The 24,214-nt window shown below is 43.3% G+C and overlaps 3 protein-coding genes across 10 annotated transcripts in view; 1 reads left to right on the top strand and 2 right to left on the bottom strand.

Annotated features, from left to right (window-relative positions):
* Positions 1-11,944, bottom strand: part of ythdc2 (YTH domain containing 2) — a 32,082-nt gene extending 20,138 nt beyond the window's left edge. Inside the window, exons 1-13 of one of the 3 annotated variants that reach the window (XM_079488685.1) lie at positions 11,776-11,944; positions 9,232-9,414; positions 8,603-8,693; positions 6,060-6,256; positions 5,210-5,412; positions 4,801-4,967; positions 3,859-3,961; positions 3,335-3,491; positions 2,881-2,988; positions 2,477-2,610; positions 1,820-1,961; positions 438-564; positions 288-353 (exon numbers count right to left, since the gene is read on the bottom strand). In XM_079488685.1, the coding sequence (XP_079344811.1) occupies positions 288-353; positions 438-564; positions 1,820-1,961; positions 2,477-2,610; positions 2,881-2,988; positions 3,335-3,491; positions 3,859-3,961; positions 4,801-4,967; positions 5,210-5,412; positions 6,060-6,256; positions 8,603-8,693; positions 9,232-9,388 (1,652 nt within the window). In that variant the 5' untranslated portion in view covers positions 9,389-9,414; positions 11,776-11,944. The remainder of the gene's footprint in view (positions 1-287; positions 354-437; positions 565-1,819; positions 1,962-2,476; positions 2,611-2,880; positions 2,989-3,334; positions 3,492-3,858; positions 3,962-4,800; positions 4,968-5,209; positions 5,413-6,059; positions 6,257-8,602; positions 8,694-9,231; positions 9,415-11,775) is intronic. The other 2 variants (XM_079488684.1, XM_079488686.1) reach the window with 2 other exon arrangements.
* Positions 11,945-12,464: 520 nt separating this feature from the next.
* On the bottom strand, positions 12,465-17,987 carry rad51c (RAD51 paralog C). Of its 5 annotated transcripts, none has more exons than XM_079488651.1 (5): positions 17,198-17,219; positions 16,553-16,705; positions 15,995-16,244; positions 15,338-15,554; positions 12,465-14,034 (listed from the first exon to the last, which is right to left on the bottom strand). In XM_079488651.1, exons 2-5 carry the CDS (start codon positions 16,668-16,670, stop codon positions 13,495-13,497), a joined length of 1,125 nt encoding a protein of 374 aa, XP_079344777.1. In that variant the 5' UTR covers positions 16,671-16,705; positions 17,198-17,219; the 3' UTR covers positions 12,465-13,494. The 5 variants fall into 5 exon arrangements, with proteins under 5 accessions (XP_079344777.1, XP_079344776.1, XP_079344773.1 ...); XM_079488650.1 differs by lacking the exon at positions 17,198-17,219 and adding an exon at positions 16,971-17,181; XM_079488647.1 differs by lacking the exon at positions 17,198-17,219 and adding an exon at positions 17,860-17,987 and having other exon boundaries at positions 12,466-14,034; positions 16,553-16,736.
* abt1 (activator of basal transcription 1) lies at positions 17,269-23,810 on the top strand. Of its 2 annotated transcripts, none has more exons than XM_079488653.1 (6): positions 17,269-17,417; positions 18,534-18,622; positions 18,722-19,003; positions 20,112-20,284; positions 22,278-22,448; positions 23,117-23,810. In XM_079488653.1, exons 1-6 carry the CDS (start codon positions 17,380-17,382, stop codon positions 23,300-23,302), a joined length of 939 nt encoding a protein of 312 aa, XP_079344779.1. In that variant the 5' UTR covers positions 17,269-17,379; the 3' UTR covers positions 23,303-23,810. The 2 variants fall into 2 exon arrangements, with proteins under 2 accessions (XP_079344779.1, XP_079344778.1); XM_079488652.1 differs by having other exon boundaries at positions 18,719-19,003.
* Positions 23,811-24,214: the final 404 nt, after the last annotated feature.

Raw genomic sequence — 24,214 nt, 5'->3', positions numbered from 1 at the left:
ACGTGATTCTTTGGCTCAAAGAATCACGGAAAGTGTAGAATATTTGGCGGCCCGGTTTTCATATTTCACTGGTTGTTGCAGTCAAAAGAGTTAACAGAATATTCATAGCACAAACCACTAATAATCTACAATTGTTCCTCATACAAAATTGTACAATACCCACTACAGAAGAAAGCTTTTGAAGAGAAGGAAACAGCCGTACAGAATGTCATATAGGCCCTACTGTATCTGAACTGCCCCACACACAGGACTGCAACTTTAGATGACATAAAGAGAACAAGACTTACAGGTAGGATTCCAGTAGGTCCACAGCTTCACTCTGTTGGAAGTGTTTGGCCCAGTCTAAAGCCGCCCTGCAAAGCACAGAGACCAGGTCACAACCTTTTCACCAAAAGGCTGCTTGTTTCTCTCACAGAATCTGTCAGAAGTCTGCCTACCAGTCATTGTTGGCTTTGAGGTGGAGGTTTGCTCCCATGGTGATCAGCTTCTCCATCTGTGTCAGGAAGCCTCTCGCTGCTGCCACCATGAGAGCTGTGGCGCTGGTCTCACTGTGCGTGTAGTCCACTGCAAAGCAATCACATTACATTAGGTCTCACTGTGCGTGTAGTCCACTGCAAAGCAATCACATTACATTAGGTCTGGTCTCACTGTGCGTGTAGTCCACTGCAAAGCAATCACATTACATTACACTGGTCTCACTGTGCGTGTAGTCCACTGCAAAGCAATCACATTACATTACACTGGTCTCACTGTGCGTGTAGTCCACTGCAAAGCAATCACATTAGGTCTCACTGTGCGTGTAGTCCACTGCAAAGCAATCACATTAGGTCTCACTGTGCGTGTAGTCCACTGCAAAGCAATCACATTACATTAGGTCTCACTGTGCGTGTAGTCCACTGCAAAGCAACCACATTACATTAGGTCTCACTGTGCGTGTAGTCCACTGCAAAGCAACCACATTACATTAGGTCTCACGGTGCGTGTAGTCCACTGCAAAGCAATCACATTAGGTCTCACTGTGCGTGTAGTACACTGCAAAGCAATCACATTACATTACACTGGTCTCACTGTGCGTGTAGTCCACTGCAAAGCAATCACATTACATTACACTGGTCTCACTGTGCGTGTAGTCCACTGCAAAGCAATCACATTACATTAGGTCTCACTGTGCGTGTAGTCCACTGCAAAGCAATCACATTAGGTCTTCAACAGGGGGTCCTCAGAGTTACTGTCTGTTGTGTTTTGTTTTTGAGTGGTGCACACCACTCCAATGACTGGCTTTTTGTGTCCTAAAGTGGCACTGTGGGCGACTGTGGCTCAAGAGGTAGAGCAGGTCCGTCCAATGATCCATGGGTCGGCGGTTCGAATCCCGGCTCCTCCTGTCTACATGTCGAAGTGTCCTTGGGCAAGACACTGAACCCCAAATTGCTCCCGATGTGCTGGTTGGTACCTTGCATGGCTTCCGCCGCAATCGGTGTATGAATGTGTGTGTGAATGGGTGAATGTAATGCACAATCTATGTAAAGCGCCTTGGATAAAGGCGCTATATAAATGCACCATTTACCATTTACTGTTGAGCAGCCTACAGGCCCATTCACATTGAGCACAATAACTATATAACAATAAAAGTATAACTAACCATAAAACTGTACCGTAAATACAGTAGAGTACAGTACAGTACAATAAAAGTATAGTTGCACCGGTCAGTTCACATGGGTGTGATTTTACATTAACCACTTGAACCCTAGAATCCCTATTCTAATAGTAGCATTAGCACACAATAGCCGATCTACAAGCACAGAATTGTGATGGGTCGTACCGCTGACGTTCTCGTTGAGGATGAGGTTGAAGAGCTGAACGAAGACGTCTGCGTCCTGGTGATGGAAGACGTTGGAGATGCAGGAGTCCATCTCCTTGGACAGCCACGGCTCCAGAGGCACCACAGCGTCCACAGGCTCACTCTGTCAACCAGTGGTGGAAAGAAGTACTCACATTCTGTACTTAAGTAAAAGTATCAATGCTGCAAAGCAAAATTCCGGAATTCAAAATGTACTTGGAGTAAAAGTACAAAAGTATTGGTATTTACAGTACGAAAAGTACCTTTGGCTCTGTTCCTAGTCTGCTCTTTTTTCCCCCCTCTATGCCAAATCTGTTCACCGAAAATAGCCCAACAGATCTACAAGCTCACATTGTAAGGTTGCAGATCTTCTATTTTAACCGAATGTTCCCATTCGGTTCACGACATGATTCCATAAAAGACTTGTGTGGAACCAAAAGACTGAGAACTTTAATCCATCAAAAAATAGGAATTAAAAAAATTCCAAAAAGGTAGCACATCCAAAACAATTATAAATGGCAGACAAAGTACACACATTTCCATTTCTTCATTGGCACACACCAAAATGGAACGCTTACGCGTTTCGGCTATGAGCCTACCTCAGAGCATGCACTTTAATCCATGGCTGTAGGGTCTTACCAGCTCATTGATGATGGTGTCACCTGCGTCCTCCTGACACGAGTCTGGGCTCTGGTGACCATCATCATCATCGTCATCACCGCCACCCTCATCATCCTCACGCCACTCGCTGCATGACTTCTGAGTCTTTTCCTCTACACGACAACAATGACATTTAAGGACACATTCAAATGTCACCACATGTTTAACCAAATAACTCCATTTAGTGAAACATTGTAAGGCTGATGTATGATTACGTTCTTAGCGTCATACATCATCATCATGATGATAAAAGGCACCATTCACTTTACACAAGTGAAGTAGCGAACAGCACCATTTGGCAGTCAACGAGTTAAATCAAGCCCAACATCAGAATCCTTTTCCACCACATGTGTGCAGTATCAAACCGAGTGATAAATGATTACCTCTCTGCCGCTCCTTCTTATATTTGATCATGTCTTTGTTGGCGTATCCCATCATCCTCAGAATGTCCTCCAGGAAGAGCTGTTTCACCTCAAATGGACGTCCTTTGACTGCATAGGTCATACAACAATGACTAGAATTAATCATAAAACAATGACTAGTTTTAATCATAAAACAATGACTAGTATTAATCATAAAACAATGATTGGTTACTAGTTAACACATTCCCCACCAATTTCATTTTAGGGTTTTCATTGATTGCCAACGTTATGAATTGCTCTAGGTTGCTAGGAAACCGATAAAACCGGAAATGAACAGGAAGTGAAAAGTCCACCTCCCATCCGCCTCAATGTAAACAGATTTGCAAAATCTTATCGATTAATTTTCGTTCTAGAATTATTTCATTATTTCGATTCTTGTATCTCATGTGAAGGACGGCACAGCAGCAGCTCTTACTGTGAATGGTGGGACAGGAGCCAAAGTATTTGAGGAACAGCTGTTCGTCCAGGGCAGCGCTGGACAGGATGAGTCTGAGCGTCGGCATGGTCTGGAGCAGGTCCCTCAGCTTGATCAGCAGGAAGTCTGTCAGACCGTCCCTCTCATGAACCTCATCCTGATGGCATGCCGTGCGCACACGCACACGCACACACACACACACACACACACACACACACACACACACACACAGTTTACACCACAATACACTAGACTCACTAGTCTCTCCTAGTGTTGATGATTTCTGCGAAGGTTTACCCAGAACACAGATGCTGGGGTTTAAGCTGTGCATAGTTTTAGTGCATTCATTGGATTTAAGATGTCACCACACGTCTCAGCAGGTGGAGATCTCTGATTATCTGGCTATGCAAGACTAATAACACACCGAATAAAAATAGGTTTTACTCTTACCGGGGTATGTACCTGTAAACAAGATGAAACAATAAAGAAGAACCTTGAACTCTAGTTGCTAGACCTTCACTCACCACAATGACATGTGTGACAGTGGCCAGTGCGGCATCTCCAGCCATCAGGGTCCTCAGCAACACTCCACTAGTACAGAATGTCAGCAGGGTCTTAGGAGACACCCTGCCAGGTTAAAACAAAGATAGTTCACTACTTAACATCACTCTACTAGTACAGAATTGTCACCCTGCCAGGTTAAAACAAGATAGTTAACTAAATTAGTAGGGCTGGGGTTCGATTAAAACAATACATCTAATCTTTGTTTAATTGCATATCAATAAAGTCCATAATAATAATAATATCCATAATGTATAAATTATGGATAAGGGTAGGACAGATGGGACTTTTCAGGGAGGGGTCAGAATACATTATGGACTTAAATGGTTCTTCGTCTCAACTCTTATTTCTTCTCCCATTGCATGCACTGGGGTTTGTTGTCTGTTGGTTGGTGCACCGTTTAAAACAAATTCAATGATTCTTTCAGTAATTTCATGAAGAAATAAAAAAAAGACTAGAAAAAGTGTCCCTCGGGGCACAGGTCTCCACCATTTAAAAAAGTCAAGTGCCATTTCTTTCTCAGCCTAGTGGGAAAATGCGTCCACAGTGTCACCACAATTGGACACTGCGTTCATGTTTTGCAGCATTTTGAACAAAACGTAACCTGACTCCGCCAGATGGGGCAGCAGAGAGTACACTGGGTTCCCCCCTCCTGCTCCCATCTGGGAACTCTCAGGCAGACTTGATGCCCGGCCACAAAACGGCCTGGCCAATCAGCAGCAGCTATCCCGCCTATAGCTGCTGCTGATTGGCCAGGCCGTTTTGTGGCCGGGCATCAAGTCTGCCTGAGACAGTGTCCTTAACTCTGGACACTGTCAGAGTTAAGGAGAGACCTTGAAATGTAAACATTTGAGAACCACTGTGAAAGGCCACAGCTTGACCAATGGCCTCGCCTCATTCATTACCTGCTTTCTAGTCGGATCTGATAGCCCACAGTCTGTCCAATGGCCTCGCCTCGTTCAGCTGCCACCCGCTCAGCCACAGCGATGGTTGCCAGCCGCCTGGGCTGCGTGCAGAAGATCCTACAGGGGGCGCCCTTTCTGCTGCTGTCATCTAGCAGGAACTGTGGAATCTGCAGGACAAACCATACAGTCGCTGTCACAGGTGGAAACCATGCATATCCAAAAAGGAAAAACTGTGTACCAAAGGATCCAATGTAGTTATTGTTTAGTTACAATTACGGAATATTACACGAGAGGGTGTCCTTTACTGTCATTAATGGCACACCTGAAGTAGTAGCAGTAAAAGGACTACAGACTGAATCAACGTTGGCAGTAAAGGAGTTAAGTAACAAATGTGAGTACTTGGGCCTACCTGTGTGGTTTTACCAGAGCCGGTCTCTCCCACCACCAGCACCACACGGTGCTCTCTGATGATCTGAACGATCTCCTCCTGGCGCTCGTACACCGGCAGGGAGCGACGGAACGCATCTAGCTCCGACACCGACCGCCTCTGGGGAACCTGGGGGATGCCGTTGTTCAGACGCCCGTTGGTCCTGTTCTTGTCACGGCCGTTGTCTGAACCGGACAAAAAGGTACACAAGAGCACCTTTAAGCCTTTTAAGTCCTGCGGCCAATTCTACAAATGCCTTCTAATGGCCCGTGCACACGGTGGGGCTTTTTAAAGTCATCACAGGACAAAAGGTATGTGATGTGTGTGTGAGAGCGAGAGAGGTCACTAATGATTTTCATTAAATAATTCTCTGTCTCTCTGCATGTATGCACATGCACGCACTGCAATGTTAATATAGTTGCCAATATGTATGTCACCTGAATTTACCCATGGAATAAAAGGTCTAATCGCCACCAGATCTTCTCGCAGAGCCTTTCACACACAGTGAGCAAAACCTTGGCGATCAAAGCCTCATCTTGCGTCAGATCAGGGTTTTTGTCGGCGACGGCAAGCACCAAAAACGTTACCCGGCAGCATAATAATTGCAGCAAAAATCTTGCAGTGTGTAATGGCCTTTAATCAGTGTTTATAAAAGGACCCCCCCCCATTTCAAAAATAATATAACTTTTTCGAATTTTACTTTTTAAATAGCCTGAGTTTGTAGATTTGTAGATCAGCTATTTTGATATAGCCAATGTAGGGTTAAATCGTCAACTTAAATGTGTGACCGTGACAGCCCTACTGCATTGGGGTTAGGGCCAGTACCACTCACCAGTGTCGGGGGGGTCAGACGTGTGGCTTGCTGTGCGAGGCAGCAGGTCAGTGCGTTCCTTGCAGGTGACAGGAAACCTGTGCAGCAGGCTCCTCACCGTCTGCATGGAGCTACTGGACAGCTCAACGCTCATGCGGGACTGGACGCGCTGCAGGCCGGCTTTCTTCCGGATGGTCAGGAACCGCTTGGAACCTTTCCTGAAGTCAACAAAAGGATGTTTGTAAGCAGTCTTCCGTCCTGCTGTTACAATGTTATAGTCCAATTTATTTATTTTTTTCACTATGAGGGCAATTCAGTGTAAATTTTGTCGAATAAAACTATGACTTATTTTTTTGAGTGGTGTAAACCACTCCTACAACTGGCTTTTTTGTGCAGAAAAAATGAGCATGGTTGCTATGTTCAAAATAATTTCTGACGTAATTAAATCACACCCGGGTGAACTGGATGACCATAGCAACCATGCTCATTTTTTCTGCACAAAAAAAGCCAGTTGTGAAATCACATCCGGGTGTGATTTCATTACGTCAGATCAGAGCTGATCAGGCTATATAATACCTTACCTTATATAATACCTCACATCGGACAAAAACTCCAGCTGAATCAACTTCATGGTCACAAATCATCACATCAGAAGACGACCCTACCTAGCCAAAGATCTTGACGGTGGGAAGCCCAATAGACGAGACGCAAGACAAAGTTTTGTTCAACACCAAGAGAATATTAGATCACGGCTGCTCTTTGCCGAGACAGACCCTCCTGACCAGACCCGAAGACGACCCTACCAGAATCAGACCTGAAGGCCATTCATTCTTTGAGACCTTTGAAACCAAAGATCTTTAAAGACGGTGGGAAGCCCAATAGACGAGACGCAAGACAAAGTCTTGTCCAACACCAAGAGAATATTAGATCACGGCTGCTCTTTACCAAGACAGACCTTCCTGACCAGACCCCAGCCAGACCCTCCTGACCAGACCACAGCTCATAGCTGATTAGGCTATATAATATCTTACGTTATATAATACCGTACACCAGACAAACACCCCAGCTGAATCAACTGCATGGTCACAGATCATTTTCAAGGAAAAGAACATCAGAAGACGATACTTTCCATTCACATAAAATGAAACAACATAAAATTGACGACCCAACATAAATCAGAAGACGACCCTACCAGAATCAGACCTGAAGGCCATTCAGTCTTTGAGACCCTTGAAGCCAAAGATTTTAAAGACGGTGGGAAGCCCAATAGACGAGACGCAAGACAAAGTCTTGTCCAACACCAAGAGAATATTAGATCACGGCTGCTCTTTGCCAAGACAGACCCTCCTGACCAGACCCCAGCCAGACCCTCCTGACCAGACCACAGCTTATAGCTGATTAGGCTGACAAACACCCCAGCTGAATCAACTGCATGGTCACAGATCATTTTCAAGGAAAAGAACATCAGAAGACGATGCTTTCCATTCACATAAAATGAAACAACATAAAATTGATATTAAAAAAAAAGCCACTCTGCTCCAAATTAAAACTACAGACAGAAGTGAAGAAGAAAAACATCAAATTAAGCGATTACGAAATTCAATAAGAAGAGTAGAAAAAGAAAGACCAAAGAAGAAAAAGATCACACAGAAAGAAGTTAGAAAGAAAAACAGAGAAAGGATGACACTCGGAAGGACTAAAAGGAAGATACTTGGGAGAGCTAAAAGAACACCTCAACAAAAAGAACTTGAAAACAAAAACATTGTAACACACATGAAAACCACTCTGCTCCAAATTAAAACTACAGACAGAGGTGAAGAAGAACAACGTCAAATTAAGCAATTACAAAATTCAATAAGAAGAGCAGAAAAAGAAAGACCAAAGAAGAAAAAAATGAAACAAGCCAGGATGCAGAAAGGGCGAACACAACAAGACAGGCTAGAAAATTTCAGAAGGTATGTCAAATATGGTCCAGTCTTCCCGTGCTGTTGTTGTGAACAAATGATGTTTGAAAATGGAGTTACCATCATTGATGACAATATCCGTAGTTCTATTGAAAGAACATGCAATTTATTTGAAGACATTTTTGAAAATAAATTGAAGAATCCTAAATTCAGTGTCTACATTGATCTTAACGCAAACTGGTATCTCTGTCACACTTGTAAGAAATATCTTCATAAAAGGAGAAATGCCACCCATGTCAGCTGCTAATGGTCTGAAGGTTATCAACAGGCCGTTCTGGAAAATTCTGGGCAGAGGTAGGTCGTTGGCATCACGTGAGTGTGTGTGTAAAGTTTGGCATCGACCGGGTTAACGGTGCCGGAGATTAGCTCTACACAGATGGACGGACGGACACACACATGGACAGAGTGCAAAACATACTCTCCCCATGCCTTCGGCTGGTGGAGACAATCAGGCATTACGCCACCATCACGTCCCATACATTTTAGTCAACTAAATCAACTGTAGATTTAGTCAACTAAAATGTTACTCAACTCAAACTGAACTAAAAGTTCAGATGAATATGACTAAAAAGCATTTGCTGTCAATCAAAGTGAACGTACCCTCTGCTCTTGGACACGTAGCCCAGAGAAAGGGCCTGGCGGTGGATGAAGGCTCTCTCTGTGCTGGTCAACGACGACGGGAACTCCATCTCTGTTAAACACATTAAACCATTAAGACCCGAGGACCTGATTCTACAAATGTCTTCTAAATCCTGACAGTTTTCTGGGAAAAAAAAGATGTTTCTATTCTATATCAGTGGTGCTCAAACTTTTTCATTTCAAGGACTTGAATATCTGCTACTTTTCAACAGCTAATGTTTAAAATAATGGTTAAAGTGGTTAAAACACAGATGCGTTCCAGGTCTTAATGGGACCTGAGGCCCATTCTACAAACCCCTTCTAATTCAGAATAGTATTAAAATGTTTTCGTGCCAAGGACCCTCAAAATTATACAGTACGTATTGACTACGGACCCTCTCCATCTGCAAATGGTTTGTGCACAGCAGGGACCCCCAGAAGAGTGTGTTAAGAACGCATTCAAGATTTTTCAAAAATGTTAAAAAAAATAGCAGTTGCGCACACTTCAAATGCAGTGAAAAGACTTTAATAGGGAAACAGCAACGTTTCGGCCTATTTGGCCTTCATCAGGCTATCACAAGATAGCCTGATGAAGGCCGCAATTACGTTACCGTTCTGGTCGCTGAAGTGAAACCTCTCCAGGGACAGGTTGACAGCTATCTTGACACACTCATCAATGCGGATGTCCTTCAGTCCTTTGGCTTTTGACCCCCCACCGCTGCCGTGTTTGTTCTTCTGACCCTTCGCTGTGCTGCCGTGACGTGACATGGTGACCTGTCTGTCTGTCTGTCTGTCTGTCTCTCACACACACACACACACACACACACACACACACACATTTAACATCTTTATTTGCATTCACATTTTACAAGAAATTTCTTGAACACAAACAATAGTGGATGCGCAAACTTGAAAAAACTCTACAACAAGTGCTTCAGGATACAGATCACGGGTACAGAAAGCATCGCCTTCTCCATATATGGCGACACAGGCGAACAGAATTTTGCCGATGCCTTAGCTCTCGGCTTGGGCATGCCTGCAATCTGCAGGCCCCTCACGACTGATTTATGGACATTACCGAGGCCTCAAAATATGAACACAAGTAGTTTACATTTGTAGCCAAGCTGTATAGAGCGTCGCAGTCCCGCCCCCTACCATGGCCCAGGAAATGAATCCCAATGCATTTTTCCCATAGACATTTCAAAAAGTATTTATTTAAAGACGGTTACGCCGCGGACAAAGCCAACTCGAGTCGTGACAACTCATGACAACACAAACAATATTTTGGACCAAACAAATAATTACAAAGAAGAAAAACAACAAAAAAAGTGTTGTAACCTGCCGTTTTTTTCTTCGTTCTAATTATTTGTTCGGCCCAAAAAATTGTGTTTGTTGTCATGATTTGTCACGACGAGTTGGCTTTGTCCGCGGCGTAAACGTCTTTAAATAAATACTTTCTGAAATGTCTATGAGGAAAATGAACGGAGAATCATTTCCTGGGCCATGGTAGGGGGCGGGACTGCGACGCTCTATAATAGCATCCTTAAGACGCTGGTACCAAGCATTGTTCTCATCCTCTACATTAATGATGGCAGTTACAACGGGTGTGTTAATACATCTAAAACAAGTTAGTTTAGGTTGAAAAACTGCCACCAACTTGTGCATGCTGTGTCAGGAGCTGTCGCATCTCGGGCACACACACACACACACACACACACACACACACACACACACACACACACACACACACACACACACACACACACACACACACACACACACACACACACACACACACACACACACACACACACACACACACACACACACACACACACACACAAGGAACTTTGGGAATGATTTCGAAAACAGTCATATTAGATATTATAGGTCTGGCTATATCAAACATTTATGAAAAGGTCCCAGTTTTTCCCTTTGTACAGATAGTATCTTGTGATTGTTGGTGACATTTATTAATATGTTAATATCCTGACTTATGCTTGCTATGTTGATGAAATGAGTACATAAGACCACAATGGCTCCTTGACTTGTTTGTGTTATCCTGTCTTGTGTACCTCTATGCTGGTTACATTTACGACTAATACAAGTATTCAATCAATCAGAGAGAGAGACAGAGAGATTCTAATTGTGTGTGTGTGTGTGTGTGTGTGTGTGTGTGTGTGTGTGTGTGTGTGTGTGTGTGTGTGCACACTGACACACTCTAAACGTTAGAGTGTGTACATTTGCTTTGGCAATGTAAACGTATGTTTTCTCATGCCAATAAAGCTCCTTTGAATTGAATTGTATGTCATGATGCATACTTTAGAGTCTAAAGTATGCGGCATCCCTCTTGGGAGAGAACATTACAATACTGTACACTGATGAATGTTGCTGATGCTGTCAAACAAGTCGAGTCTTTGAGGTTATCTATGAAAAGGTTTAATGGACAACACAATCCTATACAGCAGTGGGCCTGCTTCATGCCTTCATCTCTCTCTCTCTGCAGTTGTAGAACGTTGTAGTTAGTAAATATGATTGAGTCAGACATGTAACTAGCATGCCATGGAGGTATAGACATTTAGGCTAAAGGAGAACACAAGACAAGTCCTGGACCTGGACACACTCACTGTCTCACTCTCTCTCTCTTCAGATCAGATCATGTCTATACAGTTCAGATCACAATCAGATGATAAAATCATGTCTAAACCTCTGGGCTAAACTCTTAATAATATAAACTCTAAGGCTAAACTACCCGTCTTGGACACAACATGCCGTGTAACCGGACTGGCAGTGCTCGCGTCAGTGTAAACACGGTTACACGCAACACAGTTACCCTGCACAACACAGTTACCCCAGTCCCAGCAGCATGCTAACCAACAGCTATAGGCTAACCGGCTTAGTTTAGTTCAACAATTACCAACTAATGGTGTGACGCACGCCGAAAACGAACAAACATGCAAGCTCACACAATGCACGTTGAACTTGTCGTTGTGGGAGCATGTATATCTGGTGTTTTCGGCGAGCGACGCCATGTCCAGCGAATGAAAGCAATAGCGTGCGCTTACTGTGTTTGGCGGTGATTGAAACGTAATAAGCTGGTCGCTAATGGGCGTCGGGTGAGTTATAAGTGTTTAATTAATGTAAACAAGTTTCACCTGGACGTGAAGACGACCCTCCAGAAGGCTTGAGCTGCTACTGCTGCTGCTTGCGCACGAGCGTCAAGGTAGTCCAGGAGGTCCAAACGGACTTCCGCCGGTGAGCGGACCACTTCAAAGTAAGACGCGGCGTGGAGGTCCCTCGATCTAATCATGTACCGTCTGACGAGTGACGACTGCAGCATTTGTGTAGCCGTAGCCTATTGTATTCAAGTTAACAATGAATGGAAACCCTAACCAAGGTTCTCAAACTTTTTCATGTCAAGGACCCTCAAATTGCTGTATATTTAACACACGGACGGACCTCCATTTGAAAACATATCCCACTCCCAGGGACCCCCCAGGCCCAGGCCCCGTAACCATAACCATAACAGAGAGAGAGATATGAAGCAGGGACCCCTTGTATTGCGTTAAGAAGATTGTGTTGCACATTAAACTTTTTCATAGATTTCATAGATAAGTCTCAAAGACTGAAAGACTTGACAGCATCAGCAACATTCATCAGTGTAATGTTCTCCCAAGAGGGATGCTAGGGTTCAAGTGGTTCATGTAAAACAGAAAGGCTCCTATCACACAAAGATTTGGCAGACCCCCTGTAGTAACTCAAGGACCACCTAGGGGTCCCGGATCTCCTGTTGAAGACCCCTGCCTCGGGGCTTTGTGTGTGTGCGTGTGTGCATGTGGTTTGCTGGTTGAATTGAGTAGCAGAGTTGAATGAACGCTCACAAAATGTCAGTAATTTTGATAAAACGTTTGATAAACATTTGCATTAAAACCAGAAACAGTTTGTGGCATTTAGAAAAGGTAAAGGAAAAAGCTTCTTCAGGGAATCCAACCAGAAACAGTTTATAATGCGGTACATGTCTGGAACTTGATATTACAACATTGATATAAAACCTATTTTGTGTTCATTCAAAGTTGAAGCTATTTATTTTAGTAAGAATGTTTATTTACAACACCAATGTCAACATCTACTGAAAAGAGCACCACGTCCTAAAGAAAACAAATACAACTTACCGGTATGCAAATAATACACAATTAAACTTCGGCCATTTTCAACCCATGTTACTAAATTATAATTGGTCCTCACTCCTCACTAAATTGCATCACTCTGTCTCAGAGGGCTGTGGACAGTTCAGAAACACACCTGCCAGTGACATCAGTAGGCAAATTTGGTAATTTCAGTTTGATCAGACAAGATCTGACACTTTATTATGTTTTTTTTTGAGGGGCGCTCCTATGATTTGATTGAGCACGGAATGCGATGTATGATGATAAGAGCGCCCATCACTTCACACGAGTGTGATTTTTATTATTAATGCGAGAACAATGGCTGCTATTTCCACATGCTAACTTTCCAGGAAGAGAAAGTGTGTAGTTAACTTTCTATAAGCTTGGAATCCCCATCGATGATGTCATTGGTAGGCAGGTTTCTGTCTACAGGCCTCCAATAAGACAGAGTTAGTAGACAGAAATTGTGTCATCTTATAATGAGCATTTGTGAAGATCAATTATAATACCGGTATATAAAAGATAAGGTTTAAGGATGCAGAAGGGAGTTCCAACCGCGCCTCTAGCCTATGGCAGGCCAGTCTGGTGCATCTCAGAAGCAGGACAGGTATTCAGGATTCAGTCTTAACCAATGAAATGACAGCATTTCTGTCGGACGATAATAATTAACCAATGTAATGACAGCATTCCCTTCAGCGCCTATAATAATTAGTCCTCCTGGATTCTGGCCCTCTTGTTATGACTTCCTGATTGGATGGTTAAATTGTAAGTGTCTGCTGATTGGCTTGTCGAGGCTTGTGCGTGCTGTGATTGGTCGGTTGAGGCGTCCGTATCTCTGAATCCGTGCGCAGTGATCTGATAGGACACAGAGGTCTCCCTCTGATTGGGCGTTTTGTAGAGGGACGCTCGTCTCTCTGACCCCGCCCACTGTAGCATGAGCCTCAACGTGGGGGCGTGGCCCCAGCTCTCTCCCAGGGCGGGGACAAGCTCTGACTGGCTCCCGCCGCCGCCGACCCTGGTGGTCATCTGATTGGTCATCACCACAGCGACGTCGTGGCTGGTCGCCATGGCGATGAGTTGCTGGGCGAGGGTGTTGAGAAGGCGTGTCCTCTGGGACATGTCATCGTGGCGACGGAATGGTGATGCCACGCTGTCAATCACCAGGAGGCGTGGCTTCTGGAGGCGGGACAGGAAGTCAGGCAGCAGGTAGAGCTCCGCCAACAGGTCTGTGTAGTCATGGCAACGCACCTGGCAACAGTAACCAGGGAGAGGTCAACCCATTCATATAGTAAACATTTACATATGCTGTTTGCCAGGCATCGTGACAGTTTTTATATAACATTTTTAGGGTAGGTAGGGTAAGTGAGATTGTTGCTAGCCTGGCTAATAAGCCAGACTTTTCTTTTTTGCCAACGGCTGATTCGGTCTGGCTTAATAGCCAGGCTAATATGTTGCTAACATAAGTGTTAAATAACTATATATTATGATAGTATTCATTGCTATAGAGTGTTTATTCAATAAGAGAAGTCTCCATGTCTCTCCTGTTTTTTAGTGAACAGAAAATGGATTTTGAGGTTGGGACTTGGGATAACTCATACCGGTTACAGGATAAACAAGTGGAATTGGAAGTGATGACACAAATAAATGAGAAAACAAAGTTGGAACTGGAACCATATCAATTTTAAGCTGATAAAAGGTTCTCACTCCAAAATTTGCAACCTACCTGAAAATGTATTTTCTGTTAATCAACGAGCTGTAGAGACAGGGAGACCCCAGTTACTGAACAAACACTTTAGCAAAAAATATTGCCTAATAATAATCATAAAATATTCTCTACCTTACAGATTGGACAAAATATAAATGTATTAAAAAACACAATGTTTCCACCAGACAGTGATGATGGATGTCAAAATGATTACGAGGGGCACTAAATGTTAACCTGACTCCGCCAGATGGGGCAGCAGAGAGTACACGCCCCATCTGGCGGAGTCAGGTTAACCAAATGTAATAATGAATTGCATTTTTATGGCGGCGGCGAACAGTCGACGCCATCGTCCTCGCTTCCCACATTCACGGACCAAAAAACTGACCAATCATTTGGAAGGCAATCTTAGCCAATCAGGATGGAATATGAGCAATCGGACAGATCTGTGTTGATCACATGACTATAGAGATAGTGTGTAACGATGTGCATGATGTATGGATAAAATCTGTAGGAGTAATATAAGAAAATGTGTTTTGCAAAAATCAATCTCATGGTGGTGCTATAGTCGGGCCGTTCTGGTGGTTCGGGGAGTGTGTGTGCACAGTTTGGCAGCCACCGGGCCAATGCTGCCGCAGATTAGCTGGTCGCAGACAGACAGACGGACGGATGGACGGACGCAAAATATACTCTCCCCATGCCTTCGGCCTGGTGGTGGAGACAATAAACCATTGATAATAGATATTTTTTTCACAAACCAACCAACATACTTCCACTTTGACTTAATCGTGTCAAAAAGTCATCCTTCACCTTTTTCCCCCTTTTTAAAAATATAATGTAGACGGCTACCACAAAGACGTTGGAGAGGATGGTTTCCACAGTGAAGTCCCGGAGGGCGTCGGTTTGTTGCTGGTCTTCAGCCAATCGGCTAAGGTGTTGCACGGCAGCCTCCGCCAGCTCTGCTAATCTGTGAACCATGAAACTGCCCTCAGTGTCAACAAACACCGCCTGACCTCCCAGACCTCCAAAACACTCTGGTACCTGTACGTCCACACACACCTGCAGGCTGACAGGAGAGGAGAGGAAAGAATGAATACATATTAATTTGGTGATAAAAGGAAAAGTGAAGGAAAGAGCACATATATAGTACAACATATAGCATACAGAGGATAAAAACATAATAAATCGCTTGGGCTTATTTCCATTGTGGTCCTTGTGACAAGGACAGGACAGGCGAGCACACACACACACACGCGCGCACACACACACACACACACACACACACACACACACACACACACACACACACACACACACACACACACACACACACACACACACACACACACACACACACACACACACACACACACACACACACACACACACAGACAAAGAGCGAGTTGACCGAAATTATGCCATCTTATAATGAGCATTAGTGAGGACTGAGGATCAATTATATGATAAGGTTGAAAATTGGTACGGTATATAAAATTTCATCTATACCAGAGTTGGGTTTTCCCCACTCCCGGGGGTCCACAGATCTCGGTGGTCTTGCCGACAGGAAGGCCCCCTCCCAGCGCTGCGTCCAGCTGGGAGCAGAAGGTCAGGATGCTCCCTAAGGCCTCCTCCTGCTCCAATAGGTCCAACGCCGTCACCTGACCGCCTGCTGCACCTCCCGCTCCATCAGCACCTCCTACTCTGCTCCTCACTGTCTGTAGCACCTCCACAGCCTCCTCCGGAGACACACCCGCCTCTACAACAACAACATTTCTGATTGCATGACAACGTACAGTATATCCCATTAAGACGTAATAAGTAATAAGTAGATTAGTAATAAGTAGAGTAATATTATTTTTAAAATGAGTAACGGCTCCCGAGTAATACACTACTTTGTTTTGTAACAAAGCCCAACAACACAGCTTATTATTACGTTTACTTTCACTTAACTGTAGGGATTCAAAAACGGTGTTACATTTGTACCTTTACTTAACTGCAGAGGTTTAATAAAGGTGTTATTTTTACATTTACTGTAGAAGTTTGATAAATGTGATATATTTGTACCTTTACTTAACTGTAGAGGTTTGATGTGCAGCAGATCAGCAGCAGATTGGAAGCCTGCCTTCAGTAGTTTGACTTTAACAGGAGGAGACAGAGGCAGGCTGGACACTGGAGTCTGCATGTCACCTCCTGTAAATCAGATTGGTGGTCTACTATCTGTATTAGAATCAGATTGGTTGGATTAAGCCTGAACAGAAAGAAAAAAATAACAAACAAAAAAATAACTGTGGTTGTTTGAAATGTGATGCTATATGTGAACCAAAAGCTGTAGTGTAGACTGTAGAGTCTGTAGCCATTAATGCAGAAAAGCAAATAAATGTTCTTCCCCAAAATGCACTTATACTGTTGCTACTATTAGTACTATCTCCAACTTTAATATTTTAACAAAACAAACTTCATCAAGTAAGGCCAAAATAATTACCCCATGTCTTCTGGGTGTAGAAAGTAGAAACTTTGATACATAATAAGATTGACAATATTGTTGATCGCCTCGATCACATCAGTTTCCCTTTAACGTTTATACTCCGTCGCATGCCGAAAATGGCAGATCAACAAGCTCACTGAACTTGTAGATCTGAACCTTTGCCTTAGTTTAATAATGGATCAATGTGTTTGTTAGAAACATAAAGTTCATCTATGTTTATGTACCTGTTGTTTAACAAGCCGCCTGCTCCAGCCTGAGTCTGTCAAGTCACACAACACACTCGCTCTCGCGTCACATGTCACAATAAAAGTCTAGGGAACAGAGGCTAGTTTAGTTTAGTTTCAATTCTTTCGTTTCATGAATTTTATTTTGAAGTTGTATCCGTCTAGGCGTCTACGTCATTAACATGCGACAGGAGTTCCCCACGTTTTCAAACATCAGAAGGTAAAATTAATGTTTGTATATTTCATGTTTTATTCACAGTTTATATCTGCATATTGAATGTTGTTAATATTCATATTAACAACATTAATACACTAACATCAGAAGGTAAAAGTACTGAACTGAACCGTTATAAACTATTCGTTTTTAACGTGTAGAGGTTTGTTTACAAATCGGCATGTATACTACAGTAGTGTTTTTGCACACGTGTGTGTGTGTGACTGTGTGTATTGTATTGTATTGTATTGTATTGTATTGTATTGTATTGTATTGTATTGTATTGTATTGTATTGTATTGTGGGTTTAATACATGTCTGAAAATACACATGAACATGACTCGTTCGGTCAAGCCTAAGCTATGAAATCTATGACAATGATCTATGCTGTATATAATTGTTACGATTAACGAAGGTTTTCACGCTATCTAGTTTATCTGACAACTCACCCGTTACAAAGCCTTTCCACGTAGGTATAACGATTGTACATCAATTCTATATTACTGTTGGATCTCCACAGGGCCGTGCAGAGAGCACTGAGGGGGCAGGGGCTCAAACTCCAGAAAAGGGCACATGTGTGCGCGCGCGTAGCGTGCGCCGATTTTTGGGGTGGTCTTTTTGTGGAGTCCGTCCCTTGTGCCATTTCATGTCATTGGACAGTAAAATAAGCAATATGTTATCATTAGTCTGAAACTAAAACTGACTGATGGCAGATTAAAAGATAATTAATTATGATAGTGGAATTATCATTACTTGTCGTAGGCACGTGGAATATCTATATAATGAAACTAATGCCTATACACTATAGAGTGCTGTCAAAGATGTTTAGGGATATGTAGAGCTCTGTGGGACTCCAGTCAACCAAGTAACATTAGTAAATGTCTTGTATCTGGCCTGAGCCATGGCTCAGTGGTCCAGGCACCTTGGCTGGTAATCCAGTCTGGCAGTGTGCCGCGGGTTCGACTCCCGATCCTGACGGCCTTTACTGCATGTCTTCCCCCCATCTCTCTCCCCATTTCCTGTCAGCCTACTGTCTGTCTCTCCATAAAAAATGTAAAATAAAGCGAAAGCCACAAAAAAAAATTTTTTTAAATGTCTTGTATCTGGTTGTTTGTTTTTTTAGACAAATGGAGAGAATGAAAGATGAGAGCAGAGAGGAGGAGGAGGAGTTAAAAGACAAAGAGGTTTCTGAAGACCATGATGATGAAGATGGTAGGGCTTCCTTCATCTATCCATTACTTTATTAACACGTTAATTTAAATTGGTTTTCCCATACTTGATTAATTGAATTAACTCTTGCACCCCTAGATGATGATGATGATGATGATGATAATGAAGAGCTGAATGAGGAGGATGATGATGTTGGAGAAGAAGACGGCGCCCCCCAGTGTCAGGGAGTCCAGTTGCAGGCTGCCGATCCGTCCACAGAACGGCTGAAGAAGAAAAGCGATGCTGCTGCTTCCTGTCCAAGCAGGAAGTGCGTTCCAGGCATTGTGTACTTGGGTTACATCCCGCCAAGAATCCGCCCCCGACACATACGAAACCTATTGGCGTCCCACGGAGAGATAGGACGCATTTTCCTCCAACCTGAAGGTACTCTCACGTCATTCCATTACACCAGGGGTTTGTCAAAGTGGATGCCGGGACACAAGTCCAGGCGTGCCACAGAATGCGATCGACACAAAATGTCTTCGCCAAAAATTGCAGATCTTCAAGCTCACAACGCGCCATGAGCTCGTAGATCTGCTGTTTTTGGTGAATGTTTCCGCCCAGTATAGGCATGCCTCATCTACGAGCTTGTAGATCTGCTGTTTTTGGTGAATGTTTCCGGCCAGTATAGGCATGCCTCATCTACGAGCTTGTAGATATGCTATTTTTGGTCTGCGACACAACACGCAAGTACAATACAGTATCTAAATCATGTGTAACTCCAACCCAACCCTTAAACCATTCTGGGCGGAAACCCCTTTTGGTGTTTGAAGCATTGTGTGCCGCCCTACGAGCTTGTAGATCTGCTATTTTTGAAAAATCGTGAAAATGTGGTGCAAATCTTTGCATATATATATATATTCTTTCAGAGCAAATGTTTTTAACTCAAATTGTTGCTTCTGGGGGGGTCCCTGGAACAACATATTTTCATATGGGGGTCGGCAGCCAATTACATATAATTTTTGGGGTGCTTGACATGAAATAGTTTGAGAACCACTGACATAGAAACATAGGTCTTTCAGAAAACTATCAGAATTTAGAAGACATTTGTAGAATCTGTTCTCAGGTCTAAATGGGTTAATGTCTAATCTTAACCCCTCAACCTAACCTCTAAAAATCTAATCTTAACCCTTAAACCTACCCTCTACAGCCCTAACCACACCAAAGGGTCAAGAGTCTCAAGACGGTTTTAGCGTTGTCCCTGCGGTGTGATATGTCTTGTTGCACGTTGACCCAAATTGACCCTAGTGATTCAACGCATGGAATTCAATGGCCCAAACCACACCAAGGGGTCAAGACGGTTTTAGTGTTAACTCCTTGCAACTGTTTGGACCCAAGGAGTTGCATGGTGACCCTTTGGTGTGGTTAGGGTTTAAGTCTAATCCTAACCTCTAAAAGTCTAATCCTAAACCCAACCATGTCCTCTCACTGTCTGTTTCTCAACTTCTACTATACTTGTGGGCACACTTCACCCTCACCCACACACCCCCAGATCATGTGGTGAGAAGGAGGAAGAGGAAGGCAGGGCAGGGGGGGAAAGGCTTCACAGAGGGATGGGTGGAGTTCCGGGACAAACGGGTGGCCAAACTGGTGGCGATTTCTCTCAACAACACACCCATTGGTGCTAAGAGGAATTCCAACTTCCCCGGTCTGTGGTCTATAAAGGTACGTCCTGTCTGTTTGTCTGGCTGGACCGTGGTGTATAAAGGTAAAGGTGTCTGTCTATCTGGCCTGTGGTGTGTGAAGATACCCGTCTGTCTGACCTGTGGTGTACCTGTTTATATGCTTCTCTCAACAAATTGTTTACCATTAGAACCACCAGAACCATCTGTGAAGGAAGAGTTCTGTTACGTCATACAAAAATAGTGATGTAACTAGATGTTCAATGTAATCCCGGGACCCACAGGTGGTCATACAAATGGGTCCCAGAATACATTCTATATGCACTACTTCTTGAAAGTAAAAAAATAACATACAAACTAAGATAGAAAGTTCATAATATGAAAAGGATAATTTCCACTTTGCAGAAGCAGAGATGAAGAGGAACTAAAGAACAACAGGGGGAAGAATAGACAGAACAATTGGTTCGGAAATATTAGTTTAAGAACAGTAGATGTTTGCGATTTTTTTGCTCTGGTGCTTTCTGGTGCTTTATTTTTACAAAGTGGGATTCCCTTCGATTGATTTATGCTTCTGTCGCACCAAATATACCGATCTGAAAACAACGTGTGTTGTGTTGGCTTGCTGTGGTGCGTGGCTCGTTGCATGCAGTCAAACAGAGAGACGGCAGACACTCTGGAGAGAAGGAAATTAATTCCACAAGCGGATTCATGTTGATGTTGTGCGGGAATGTCACGCTTTTAACGTAGCAGGATAAAGTTGTGCGTGTCCTGTGGACGGACGCCTTGGTCGTCCACCGCCGCGGTGGCTCAGGGGTAGAGTTTCCGGATGGTAACCGCAAGGTCGCCAGTTCGAACCCAGGCTCCCCCAGCGTTAGTGTCGAAGTGTCCTTGAGCAAGACACTGAACCCCTAAATGCTCCTTGCATGGTTTCCGCCACCATCAGTGTATGAATGTGTGTGTGTGAATGGGTGAATGTGCATTCACCCAATCTATGTAAAGCGCCTTGGATAAAGGCGCTATATAAATGCACCATTTAGTTTAATGCGTCCTTTATTTAAAACTGTGTCACAGACGCAAGATACAGGCCTAGTTGCATCACTGTTATTTCTTATTTTTGAATAAAACTTCATAAAAGACAGTTCTCAAGTTGTGAGTCACAACACATCACATGCATTGTGAGCTTGTAGATTAGATATTTGAGCTGTTTTGTGAAGCAATTTAAAGGTATATTGTGAGTTCTGGGCGCAGTTTTTTACACTCCTCACTGCACTCGGGGAGAAGCTGTTCAGCATCCTGCTGGTTTTGGCCTTATAATGCTCCTGTACCTCTTCCCTGAGGACAGGAGCCCAAACAGGCAATGGGAAGGGTGATGAGGTTCCTTATGATTCTTATGGAAGGGTGGTGGGGTTCCTCATGATTCTTATAGAAGGGTGATGAGGTTCCTTATGATTCTTATGGAAGGGTGATGAGGTTCCTCATGATTCTTATGGAAGGGTGGTGGGGTTCCTTATGATTCTTATGGAAGGGTGATGAGGTTCCTTATGATTCTTATGGAAGGGTGATGGGGTTCCTCATGATTCTTATGGAAGGGTGATGGGGTTCCTTATGATTCTTATGGAAGGGTGGTGGGGTTCCTTATGATTCTTATGGAAGGGTGATGGGGTTCCTTATGATTCTTATGGAAGGGTGATGGGGTTCCTTATGATTCTTATGGAAGGGTGATGGGGTTCCTTGTGATTCTTATGGAAGGGTGGTGGGGTTCCTTGTGATTCTTATGGAAGGGTGATGGGGTTCCTTATGATTCTTATGGAAGGGTGGTGGGGTTCCTCATGATTGTTTGTGTGTGTGTGCCTGATTTTTTGCTTGCTTAGTTGCACACTGGCGCCTTGTGTGGCGTGTTGTGGGCTTGTAGATCGTCTATATTCCGGCTGTATGGTTAATAATGGCAATTTTAAAAGAAAGGCCAGTCATGAAATCAATGTCTTAAAATGTTGATGTCCACAAGTATAGTAATATAAACATGTGCGTGTGCGTAGTATCTCCACAGGTTCCATTGGACTCACCTCAGTGAGCGTCTAGCATACGAGCAGACAGTGTTGCAGCAGAGACTGAGGACTGAAGTGTCTCAGGCCAAGAGAGAAACCAACTTCTACCTCAGCTCTGTGGAGAAAAGCCATAACATGGACAAACAGAAAAGAAAAGGACAAGTAAGAGATTAACCGATTTAAGACTTGACTGAGGACCTGATTCTACAAATGTTATCATGACAGTTTTCTGAAAAACCTGTCTATCTATGTCTGTGGTTCTCAAAGTATTTCATGTCAAGGACCCCAAAAATTATGCGTATTTGGCCGCCGATCCCCATCTGAAAATATGTTCAAAATGTTTGAACCTTCCAAAAACCATGTTTCACTCGGGTAAGTGAGGTACAATTTTTTTTTTACCAGAGCCAGTGTCGCAAATGTGAGCCATCCTGCTTTTAAAAGTAAAGTGGGCAAAGGATCATTTACTTACATAGGAGCCACAACCTCGAAACCAGTATCAAACTGACAACCAATCTGAGGTTTTTTAAACAGCAGACAAAGGCATGTCTTTCAGAAAAGGTTCCCCTATAGAGGGTTATTAGTCTAGGATAGATAAGGGAGCACTTGTTTTATGTATGTACTGTATGTTACTGCCATGTGTTTTGTATTGTTATGTATTTTTAAACGAATTAATCTGTTAACTGTGAGAGAAGCTCAATGGAAATGAGTCCCAGGACTTTCTTGTGTAATCCTCAAAATGCTGTAGCCATGTGGTTTTATTGCTTTTCAAATAACTCAAATCAAAACGACGATACAGGACAGATAAATCTACCATATATGTTTATCTATAGGTTCAGGACAAACAGTGGCAGTTTTCTCAGCGCCAGACCGAGGATGAGATCCAGAACAAGAAGAAGAAGAGGAACCAACATCCTGCGGTTTCCCAGAGTTCCCTGCAGGAGAAGAGGCACCGCCATGAGACCAAGAGTCAGTCCAACACGTCACTGCTGGCCAAGATATTCAACAGCAGCCAGTGACCCCTAGGCAACACACTCTTACTCTAGACGTCAAGCAGGTCACAGATTTGACTGCTTTGTTTGTTTAGCAGAGCTGTCATGCTTTTACGTCTTGGGTTTGAGAGCGCCACTTCCACATTCCAGGAATGCAGAAGTGAACGTTTGCCGTTTGGTCACATCCTGTTCCATGAAGTCGTCATAATGCTATTTGGGAGTGAGAATGTTGCCATGGGACTTTTAATACAGCACCCTGCAGGTAGTGGTCTTGCTTAGAGACACTTTGACACATAGTACAAATAGCAGATCTACAAGCTCACAATGTGTCGCATTGCAGTGCCCCGTGAGCTTGTAGATTTGCTAATGTATGTCCATACCTGTTTTAGGCCATTTCACAATAGGGGGCTGCAGCCGGAGACTGACTATTTAGGGTTCTTGACATGGAAAGGTTTGAGAACAGCTGATATAAAAGGCATGAAGCTGCTTTGTGTGTATGTAATTATTACTAATAAAGTTTATTATTGTAGCAGTGTACATGCATTCTGCTTCAATATTTTCTTGCATTACCTATTTGTTATAACCTGGGGTCAAGCAATATGTCCGTACACAGACATGTGTTCAAGGCAAATGTTCTTGTTTTGATCATAACACCCCAATTACTGAGTCTCCAGGTCTTCTTCATAACATGTCAAAATGAGCTTGTAGATTGGCTATTTCCACTATTAATGTTAACTTAGTTTTTTAAGTGTTTTATGTGCCATTTAATTTGTCATTATCTGCCCTATGCAACCTTTTTTATGAAGCCTAAAATCACAGTAGAAAAGTGATTTGTATTCATGACAATTATTTGAGTGACAGTTAATTGTCAAGTAAAATGGCATAATTGTAACCGCCCTAGTATAGTCCTTGTTAATGTGTATGTACACTGACCAGTGG

The sequence above is a fragment of the Electrona antarctica genome, assembly GCF_951216825.1.
Source record: "Electrona antarctica genome assembly, chromosome: 19".
Lineage (NCBI taxonomy): Eukaryota > Metazoa > Chordata > Actinopteri > Myctophiformes > Myctophidae > Electrona > Electrona antarctica.
Note: the sequence above shows the minus strand (reverse complement) of the source record. Positions and strands in the feature narration are given on the sequence as shown.